The sequence below is a fragment of the Barbus barbus genome (assembly GCF_936440315.1).
Source record: "Barbus barbus genome assembly, chromosome: 41".
NCBI classification, from domain to species: domain Eukaryota; kingdom Metazoa; phylum Chordata; class Actinopteri; order Cypriniformes; family Cyprinidae; genus Barbus; species Barbus barbus.
Window position 1 is genome coordinate 26191954 of NC_136719.1, and position 11947 is coordinate 26203900.

Sequence of the window (11947 nt, forward strand, 5' to 3'; positions counted from 1 at the left end):
TCAATTAGTTGCCAAGGCAACATGTCTAATTTTAGTTTTAATTTAATATAATTTTATCTAATATTTGTATTTTATTTTATCCAAGCTTTAAGTGTTCCTAATAGTTTTAGTTTTTAATAATAACCCTGACTGAAACCCTGTATTTGTTCAGATTTTTATATTATAATTTATAATTTTATTATTAATTTGTAATTTTAAGTTATTATTATTATTACTATTATCATTATTATTATGCCATAAAAGTGTCAGAAACCGTAAATCCCAGAGACTCCAAACTCTAGGTGGCACTATAATACAAACATCGTTGTGTTTTTAAAATCTTGTACCAAAAAATGTATTCTTGATGTGAAATTGATGTGAAAAAATCTTTACACAAATCCATAAAATACAGACCTGTGCTTATTCTGTACAAGTATTGTAAACGGTGTGTTATGTTTTAAATCAGTCACTAATAATATAAAAGTGCTGGCCTGATTCCTGTTAAATTGTTTAATATATTGCCATGTAACTAATATTATATATACATGTATATAAATTATTTCATGTTGTGGCTCAAGAGCTTTTATAATATTGGTAATCATGTTATGGAATATATTGTTTTCCATTAAACTGCTGATATTATTCTTTTACCTTATAGGTTATAAATACATATCACACATACACATATAAATACTGTATACACCACAAATGGAGTTTTAATTTACCACCAGGGGGCAGAATAATATTACAAAGGCTCATATTAAAAACAAAGCATATGTGACTGATCTGTAAAAATGTGTACAAAACTACACTGACATCATAACAGGTCATAAAACATTTCAAAAAGCATCTTCTCCTTTAGTTTGAACAAATTTCAAATGTACAAATGCACAACAAAATAAGGCTTAAAATCCTGCTCATGTTATTTTGAGTTACATTTGAGTGATTAAATTCAGATTTTGGTTCTAGAACTCTCAATTTAAAGTGACTGCAGTGACAGTTTAATCTAAAGATGATCTGAAAATGTTGTAAGCAGCATCACGTAACAAACACAGTGGATTAAAATCTCACATCGGCTTCAATTCAGTATTGAGATAAATCAGGTGGACAAAAATGCTACCCCTGATTATTCAGTGGAATACAACATGAAACATTTTCATAAATCGTTTATGTGAAGTGCTTAAAGTCAACATGAAATCAAAATAATCAAATCTGATGACTTTCTTAATTCAGTGCATTTCAAAAAATGTCTTCATAATCTTTTATCATAATACGTCCTCCACTTCTATACCAATTTTATATTCATATAGAGGTAATTACAAAATGCTCTGCATTTTCTCATTGAATATCCTCAGAGATGTTCACATAATGGAAGTAAAATGTATTGTAAATGCCATTTCATGTTGAATATCACCAGTTTCCTGATGGGTCCTGATTGTTTTGAGATGATGCACAGTCACAGGAAGCTTCACACAAATAACATACTACAGGTTTACAATTGGCTGATAAACAACTAATTACAATTATACACAAATAACAACCCATATAATATAAAACACAAAGTCTGAATCAACAAAAAACAAAAAGAGTTTGGTTGTTAAAGCAACAGTTCAGGCAAAAATGAAAATGTGCTTGGGAATATGTTGACTGATATTATAGTGCTTTTTAGAGCTTGTTAGGTGTTTTCTTAAATAAAAATCAGTGGTGATTCTTTGCAAACTCTGAGTTAATGCGAGTGTTTATTTTGAGGTGAACTGTTCCTTTAAAAGAGGCATTATCATGAAGACTCTGACCTGTGCTGTGTGTTTCTGTAAGATGAGCTAAAAGACACGCAGAAATAAGACATCGGACCCTCTCAATGCATTCAGTATATCAGTGAAGGTTCGCTTGCACAAATTAGGTCCGGATCGCTTTAATAGCAGAGTTCACATGAACCGTAAAGCACATCCTCCAAACCAAACTAATAAATCTTCTGTGGCTTCAAGTCCATGTTTGTAGCTTTGAGCTCGTCTGTATGCTAAAGTTAATGCTAATGTGATTTTCAGTCATTTTTGACAAATTATATAGTTTTTAAGCCTCCTGTTGTGTTCAAAAACAAGCTTTAGAGTTTGTTCGTCAAATTGACCCACATTGGTTTTCATGCAATTTGTCAAAAATAAACACTAAAGATTGATGTAAAACAGAACACCTCTATTGTAAATATATATATATATATATATATGTGAGAAATGTAATAATTCCCATCTATTGTTATTGTGTTATTTCTATTATGTTAATGTTAGTGTAAAGTTCATGTCTTATTTTAGTGGTCAATTTGACCACATATTTTGATATTTTCATGTTTCACAGACACAAAATATTTTTTTTTGTCATTGTAGGAGCAAATAACTACAAGTAGTACCTAACATTACTTGTACTTAGTGTAAGTAGTTGTACTTCCCAATGTTTTTTATGTCATGTCCCTTGTGAGTGTAGAATGAGTTTCTCACACTTTTTCAGTGCTGCAACAGACTAGTAATTGAGATCCAAAAAACTTACAACCATAAAACAACCTTTGACAGACTTTTTTGATTGTGAAACCCAACTAGATAAAGAAACAGCTACTCAGTTTTGAGTAAACTTTGAGACTTTGCATGCATATGCACGATCCTAAAAGAAAAATATTCACCAAATTTTAAGAGGAAATAAACATTTTAACCAGTATTTCGAGCAGTTTGAATATTTGAGCATGGGTCAATTTGACCCAACACAAAAGTAGTAACAATCCTTTCCAAAACACCTCCATGTGTCGAAACTTTACATGAACATTCATAATGCTAATTGAAAAATATCCACCAATTTTCAGTAAGAAATAAATAGTTGAGTATTGCAAGCAGTTTATAAAAACGAGTGTGGGTCAATTTGACCCCAACATAACGGGGTCAAAAAACTGAACTTCTATAAGTCTTAAGAGGTCATAAAAACCCCCCACACATTGGCTGTTTGAGGTCAGAATTGACCGTTCATAGGAAATGATTGGGAAAGTGTCCAGAGATGTTTGCATGTGATTGTTGCTGTGATATGAGAGGGAAACTCTCAATCTGAGGTGTGTCACTGCTCCGCAGCTCGCTCAGGTAATATGGAGTGCTCTTGCGCGGTGGCTGCCAGCTCCTTCAGAAACTCGGCGAACAGAAACGTAGCAAACACTCTGTTCCGCAGGTGCGGTGGGATTTTGGGGCAGGGAGGAAGAGGTTTGCTTGGACGACCCGAGGGGTGGCCATTCAGGAACCAGCCGGTGCTGTTTTCCTGCAGGTGGACGTCTCTCTCTGACAGGAGGAGATAGAAGATGATTTTAGCATGCAAACAAAGACAATCAAACAATAGGGACAGGACGACACACACCTTGCTCTTTTAAGGCCTGGTCTTTGAGCAGCAGGTACTGGGCAGCTTCACGGACCAGCTCGGGAAAATCCAGATTGGACGCAGCATACTGTTCAATCTGACAACCCACCGACAGCAGAACCTGAGACAAACACACAAGCTCATTAGAGGAGTTAGACATAGAGCATCACATGATCTAATAATTCAAAAGTCAATCTGATGTCATTTTCAGATTCATAAATGTTAGTTAATTAAATTAAATAAACATTAACTGAAAAAACAACAACTTACATTTACTGTTGCACACTGCATTGCATTAAATGTGCATTTAGGAAAACAAGAAGTTAGGTGTTGATTATGAATTAATGTTTATATACTATTGTAGTATTTATAAATATTTAGAATTGGCTTTTATTTTTTTAGTTTTAGTGATTTTATGTGATTTTGTCTTTTTAAATTTTTTTCTATACAGCTTTAATTTATTTTTGTTTTGTTTATTTTGTTTAGTATTAGTAATTTTAGTACTTCAACTTGAAACTTACTTTATTTCAGCAGTTGCCAAGGCATTTTATAATTTTCATTTTTTGAGTTTAAGTTCCATCTAAAATTGGAATTTTATTCTATTTCAGCTTTTTTATTTAATACATTTTTTTTTATAGTTTTAGTGAACAATCTGCTGTGTAAATAGAGTTTGTGAATAAAACTCCCTACAATTAACTTTATTCAGAATGATAACATTACATAATGAGGAATATTTGTTTGTTTATTTATTTATTTAACGCATCTCAGCTACACTGTAAGAAAAAAAATAGAAAAACGGATTTTGTTCTGAAAAACTGATTCTTCAAGTTTACTGACTTTATGTTCAACCCTAAAACACAACATGATGCAACGTTTAATTAAAAATATGGGTACCTGTGAAAAATCCAATTCAATAAAACTGTAGTTTTATATTCAATTTATATGAACACCCTTTGGACTATGAAGTACAAAGTAAAAAAAAGGTTGTAAAGTTTGTTCAATATAAAAAAAAAATGTAAATCTAGACTCAATTAAAAATCTTGTCTATGAGTCAACTGAATGCTGAATGATTTTTAATATTAAATATAATTTTGCATATTAATACTCAGTGTTGGGGGTAATGCATTATAAGTTACTCTATAATCAGATTACTTTTTTCAGGTAACTGGTAAAGTGACGCAGTTTCCAGAAATATAACTTTTGTTATTTGTTATTAAAAAACAAATAAACAAGCCCAGCCCAGGTGACAAAAAGTAACGCAAAAGTAACATAATGCATTACTTTCCATAAAGAGCAACAAAGTAACGCAATTAGTTACTTTTGTTATGGAGTAAAGCAATTACTTTTAAAAGTAAGTTTGCCCAACACTGTTTATACTAATATGGAGTGCTCTGTACCTGGTAGAGTGAGCGTGCGCCGGTCTGAGACGTGGGTCTGGTGTTCAGAATGAATCCTCGCAGCAGAGGTTGTGGATATGTGGCCAGCTGTGCTAAAATCCCTGTAAGCAGCAGGTTGACTTCAATGGAGTTCTCCAGCATGTTCTCCAGACGGGACAGCAGGACGCTGATGAACGGCCCTGAGGAACCACAGCTGCTTTAGACTGCTTTGATTATTTGATTCAAACCCCGCTCTGATTCCACCCAAATCTGGCTCTGAACATTTGCAACAACTCAACACTGCTTCATTTCAGAAAGTGAGTCCTAACTGCTTCCATATTATCAACTGTAAACGCTATAAAGCCCAACTCAACTGTTCTCTAGACACAATAGAACATCTGAGCTTGGAAAACATCAACTGAATACTAAATCAGATCTGCAATAAAGCACCTCTAAACACAATCAAAATACTTCTGACTCTTCACAGCACTGTAGTTTTCAATTATGCAACTCAAAAATGTCTCAAAAATGAATTTTAGTGTAATTGTAGAAACATTCAGGCTCAGCTGCTGCTTCTCGTGTCTTTTTCTGTCAAATCTTGACTGATTTTGATCAGTAAGCGTCAGAATAACTGCAGTCATATCTCCAGATGAACTCTTACTGGACTGAAGCAGCTCAGCTTTACTTGATTCTCCATCAATCATTTTCTAGTAAAATCAGTGCGTCTCAAATCTGATCATCAGGATCTTTTGAAGAGCGTTTGTTTCCAGAAGCTTTACTTTCTCTGTTCCTCAGCGGAGGAATGATCTTCATCTCATATCTTCTGAGGAGCGTTTATTTCTTCATCTCTCAATCAGCATTGCATTATATGTTTGGATCATTTCAATCTCATTTTACTGAGACATATTACTGGATATATAGAGCAACCGCTGATATTTAGATCATTTTATGCCAGTATCTGCTCTACTGTTATAAAGATCTCATTAATTTACATTACAGGCTTCAGAATTTCATCATATAAATATCAGCATCTGCACCAAATTGAATAATATCAAACTTTTTTTCCTCCATTATATCAGACTATATGAGCCATAAACCCCTGATGGATCAAATAAGGTACCAACAATAGAACACATATGCACACTCTTGCCTAAAGGTTCAATAAGCTCTTCCACTTTAAAAATAAACTCTTCCATATTATGACTCATCAATCATTGCACACCATATAAAATCCCACGACTGACCTGTAAACGAGATCCCGTGTTTCCTGCTCTCGGCTTTACTCAGTTCTTCATCTGCATCATCTTCACCCTCGCGATCCTCACAGAAGCAGTTAAAGTCCAGCTCCTCCTCCTCGTCCCCATGCAGGAGATCCTGCAGCCCCTGGAGCTGCTCTTCATCCTCCACGATGCAGTCTTCCTCTCCGCCCAGATCCCGAATCAGCGCCAGACACTGAGAGATGAAGTCGTCTCCTGCAGCTTCGGCTGTTTTGCTCTCATTGCAGTTGTGGTCCAGATGCGCAACATCACACTCTAATTCCGGTTTCTGCTCCTCAAAACCACATCCGTTCACAATCGGTTCTGATTCTGGATGTTCTACGTGATTGTGGTTTAGTGTGTGATTAGCGTGCACCAGATTGTTGTTTATGTAGTGGTTGTGGGTTGGTTTATTCAGGCCGTTTTTGACAAACATCCGCCGGTCGTCGCGAGCGTCTTTTTGCGCGATCAGATTATAAACCAACACGTCGTCCTGAAATTCCGACTCCTCTATATAAGATCCTTTAATCAGCATGATGGCATTTTTACGCATTTCCTGAATGTGTTTCGGCGGTTCGTCTGGAACGTCGGGAGTCGGTTCCCTGTCCGGCGCGGCGTCGTACGTATCGTCCCATTCCAGCTCGAGTAGCGTCCCGACTCGCTCGCGGTCGCCGGTGGAGCTGGTTTCCGACGGTGGATGAGGAGTCGGCGTTTGAGGAGGCGGAGTGGAGCGAGGAAGATGCTCGTCCTCATCCTCGTCCTGATACTCGTCCGGGGACGGATTGAGGCCGTCGTACGGAGCCGACCACACGTCGCACGCTTGGACGGTCGTACAGACCGATTTGCGCGCGTCATACAGATACTGAAGATAATTCTTGTGCATCAGTGGCTCTGAAGCGGTTATTCGCGAGCATCCCACGGTATCTCCACCTGAGAACAGATCCTCCATTCCTGAAGAGACAGAGAGGAGATTTAGGACTAAATTAGTGCCAAATTAAATTTAAAGTTATAGGGATAGTTCACCCAAAAATGAAAATTCTGTCATTAATTACTCACTGTCGTGTCGTTCCAAACCCGTAAGACCTTCGTTCATCTTCGGAACACAAATTAAGATATTGTCGATGCATTCCGAGAGCTCCCTGACCCTCCATAGACAGCAAGGATATTACCACGATCAAGGCTCAGAAACATAGCAAGGACATCGGTAAGGTTAGGATCCTTGCTGTCTATGGAGGATCAGAGAGCTCTCAGATTTAATCAAAAATATCTTAATTTGTGTTCCGAAGATGAACGAAGGTCTTACGGGTTTGGAACGACATGAGGGTGAGTAATTAATGACAGAATTTTCATTTTTGTGTGAACTATCCATTTAAAAGGCACCTATTATGCCCATTTTTACAAGATGTAATATTGGTCTTGGGTGCCCCTAGAATGTGTCTGTGACGTTTCAGCTCAAAATACCCCACAGATCATTTATTATAACATCTGGAAAATGTCATTTTTGGGGCACGTCTAAAAATTAGCTGTTTTGGTTTATATCACTTTAAATGCAAATAAACTGCATATTCCCGGCCATATTGAGCACGGAGAAAATGGAGGACAGCATACAGCCGCTGAGGCGGGAACTATAGCAATGCAGGACTGTCAGTCAGCCGTGTGGGTGGAGCCTATGCAATGTGATGTCATATTGCATAGAGAATCAAAACAGCAGGCCTAATGAGACTGATTTGGTTTAATGGGAATTATAAAATAAGGAGTGGGTGGATTTTTATCATTGTTGGGTGGTTCTGTTCACACACTGCCAACACACATTTATGTCCCAACACCATGTAAAAATGGATTTTGCATAATAGGTGCCCTAACAACAAACATTCTTCCAGTAACGTAAATAGAATGTTCGTTCAAAGTTATTTGCGTTTTAATAACGTACTCAAAAACATTATTTATACATCATTTATGGAATGTTTTCTGAAACATTTAAGTTGGACGTTTGTCTAAGATGGTTTCGAGAACATTTAAAACTAATAATACAATTAAATGTTACCCTTAATGTTGTCTCTAATGCTCACATAAACAAGAAAAACACTCTTTAAATATTTAAAAAACTGGACGTTTTGAATGTTTTCAGAGAACGTTCAGAAGTAACGTTTTCATAACCTAACGTTTGTTAGCTGTGTATGTATATAATTTTTAAAATAACATTAAAGTTAATCAAAACTAAATCAAAAACATGTTACTTGAAGTGAAAATAAAATAAGTTGAAGGTTTTCTTTATAATTTATTTTATTTAGTTTAACTTGATGACTGAAAAATTACTAAAATTAAACCTGAATTAAAAATGTATAGACAATAAAAATGTCAAAGCACAATACAAATAAAAACTAATTTTAAATATTAATATAAACTGTCACAGTGATACTAACATAAATAAGAAATTAATGCATTTATTCATCAGGAACGCATTCAATTTATCAAAGATGACAGTAAACATTTCTATTGTTACAAAAGATTTCTATTTCAAATAAATGCTGTTCTTTTGAACTTTCTATTCATCTGTGAATCCTGAAAAATAAAATGCATCACGGTTTCTACAAAAATATTGTGCAGCACAATAATCAGAAATGTTTGTTGAGCAGTAAATCAGTATATTATTATGATTTCTGAAGATCATATGACACTGAAGACTGCAGTAATGATGCTGAAAATACAGCTGCGCATCACAGAAATACATTACAGTTTAACACATATTCACATAGAAAACAGATATTTTAAATTCTAATAATATTTCAATGTTGTTTATTTTTTTGATCAAATCAATGCAGCCTTGGTGAGCAGAAGAGACTTCTTTCAGAAACATTCAAAAACCTTATTGACTGCAAGCTTTTATATGGTTGCGTATGTAATGTTTTGTAAATTATTATTCATGTCCAATTAAATATGCCTTCCTCTCTGACTAAAGTACATATGAGACTACAAATCATGAAGTCCATTACCCATGTTGCCCCTCAGCAGGCCCTCGGTGACCTTTGACCAGAGGATGTAGTCGGGTTTGGGTGTCTGCGGTGGAGAGGAGCAGGGTTTGGGAATGAAGAGGGAGGGCATGAGCGAGAGCAGCGCAGACGCAGTGATGGAGTAACAGTCTCTCTCTCGCAGCCGGAGTCTCTCAGCATGCGTCAGGTGAGAACATGGGATCAGATACCTGCAGGAGCAAACAAAGTCTGGTCAGATCCCACCCAAAACACATGCATGACATCACACTCAACACAAACCTCCATTGGTCAGGCAAACAGACAGTCCCGCCCCTAGACTCACACCATTGGTTGAGTCAGTGTTATTGTCTCAGGCTGCTGAACATCTCAGTGTTAATAAAGTGCAGTTACACTATTTAAGAAGTTAAGCTATGAAACTATAAAACTACAAACGGCTTATATATAGATAAGAATAATTATAAGTGTAACTAAGGCCTATTTAGCTTAGAGTAGGTGATGCTGTCCAACGATTAATCGCATCCAAAATAAAAGTGTTTGTTCACATAGTATATGTGTGTGTACCGTGTATATTTATTATGTATATATAAATACACACACATACAGTATATATTTTGAAAATATTTACATGTATATATTTATATTCATATAATTTATATTATATATAAATATATTTAATATAAAAACGTAACATATTTTTTCTTAAATATATACATGCATGGATGTGTATTGATATATACATAATAAATATACACGATACACCCACATATACTATGTGAACAAACACTTTTATTTTGGATGCGATTAATCGTTGGACAGCACTAGTTTTAATACACCAAAAATGAGACACAAAATGAAAACCTTTTTTTACCCTTCATTTTAATAATTAAATTATATAAATTTTTGGGATATCATAAGGCATAGAGCCCTGTATTTCGGCCCGGGCCCCGACTTTTTTACGCCTCTAGGGCAGGCCTTCGGGCCAATTTTCACGTCATAGTTCAGACATGGGCCGGGCTTCGGGCCTGTTTTGGGTTTCTCCTTATTTTTATATTGTAGACATCTATCGATTAGTGATGAAAAAAATTGCCGTGCTGGTGGAAACAACACGAGACACGAGCAGCTCGATGGTGCTTAGTGTCCCGCAGCAGCTGAATAGTTCTGTGTTCAAATGCACGCAATAGGCTAAAGCTTGCTGCAAAACCCCAGCAAACATAACCATGAATGTGTCTGCGGGAAATAGTGAGGAGATATTTGAATTATTTACTAATAAACTAATTCTGAGTCTGTGTCGCAAGGATGAAGTTGCTGATCCTGACTCGCCGTCTCCTCATTAGACGCGCCTTTAGAGAGAAATGCATCTTTATGGATTATGATTAAGATTATAATAAAAGAGTTTTTGTTTTCGATTTTTTTATTTCGTTAAGTGATAATTTAAAGCTTTCTATAGATATATTTATCATGTCTGTGAGGCATGTATTCGCTCAGCTTCGGTTCATTTTTATGAAGTGCTCCTGTTCAAGACGAGACGGCAGAAAGCGCATCATGTTTGTTTTCTTTGTTTTATAAAAGAACTACCTTTTGTTGGTATTGTGAGTGCACACAAATACAAGTAGACCCTTTACAGCTCCGAATGATGTATTACTCTTACCTTTATAAAAAAAAAAAAAATGACAGCGTAGGCTATTTTAATTTGTTTCCACTGAAAACAATCCAAGTGTTTGCTGGTGCCTCCATGTCCTGCAGAGCGTGCTTTAGCTTCCACTCTCCACACAAACTGAGATATAGGCTAGCACACATTATTATTATAGCGCAGGTTTAACATTTAAACATTGTTATATGCTTGAACTGTTTTAGTATATCTATAGATTTTATTTTAGGCAAGTCGTGATGATTTGAGAAGGCTAAACTTATCAAACATAGGCTATGATCAGCTCATGCCGCTGGCCGCTTGGTCGTTACTTTAAAAAACAAAAACTTATAGGCTATTTAACGAACAAAAATGCTCCAAAAGTTTTTCTAAATTAACTTAATAAAAAAACTAAACGAAATATAATAATTTTGCCATTACACACAAAACTGAACTATTTTAATAGCCGAAACAGTAGTATAAACTGTTTTAGGAGAAGGGGGGAAAAAGACAGACTCAGGTCGGACTCGGGCCGGTAATTCTGATGAGCTGTCGGATGCGGGCCGGGCTAGGGCCTGAGTGTCTCGGGCCAGGGCCGGGCTAGGGCCTAAATTTGAGGCCTGTGCAGGGCTCTAATAAGGCATAGTTTTAGTATAATAAAATCATGTATTAAAATTTTTTATTTTTTTTTTATCATAAAAGTAAGATTTTTTGAAGAAATTATTAAAAACTATTACAGATAACATGATTGATAAAACATTTGTTTTTTTAAATGACAAAAAATAAATTTACATTTTACTTTTACTATTGACTATTTAGCAGATGTTTTTATCCAAAGTAACTGTTGCTGCAAATCATTTAACAAAAAAAATTATAAATTATGACAACAGCATTTTTGGAAAGTCATAAGACAGTTTTATTAATATATAATCATGTAATTAAAAATTTGATTAATACATTTTTTTAAATAATTTTTAGAAAATCATAAAAATTTCATTTTTTTTAATAAAATCTTATATTATTAAAAATATGACTAATAAAAAATTAAAAAGGAAAAATATGAATTTTTACTGAAATTTTTTTATAATCGTTAAAAAAACTAAAATATGTTTGACTATTTTAATGAATTTAATATAGTTATATAATTTACATTTTACTACATTTATTAATTTAGCAGACGCTTTTATCCAAAGCAACTACTGCTGCAAATAATTGAAAATAATTCATGAGTCATAACATCATGACAACACAGAATTTTGGAAAGTTATAAATCATTGTTTTATTAGAATACAATCAAATAATTAAATATTTTGGAAAGTTTGGAATAATTTAATGAAA

The 11947-nt window shown here is 34.9% G+C and overlaps 1 protein-coding gene across 1 annotated transcript in view; it reads right to left on the reverse strand.

The window, feature by feature from the left end:
- Positions 1 to 671: 671 nt before the first annotated feature.
- Positions 672 to 11947, reverse strand: part of fhip1ab (FHF complex subunit HOOK interacting protein 1Ab) — a 22618-nt gene continuing 11342 nt past the window's right edge. Inside the window, exons 9-14 of the mRNA XM_079401846.1 lie at positions 8986 to 9191; positions 5981 to 6943; positions 4758 to 4936; positions 3361 to 3481; positions 2543 to 3284; positions 672 to 2441 (exon numbers count right to left, since the gene is read on the reverse strand). Of these exons, the coding sequence (XP_079257972.1) occupies positions 3070 to 3284; positions 3361 to 3481; positions 4758 to 4936; positions 5981 to 6943; positions 8986 to 9191 (1684 nt within the window). The 3' untranslated portion in view covers positions 672 to 2441; positions 2543 to 3069. The remainder of the gene's footprint in view (positions 2442 to 2542; positions 3285 to 3360; positions 3482 to 4757; positions 4937 to 5980; positions 6944 to 8985; positions 9192 to 11947) is intronic.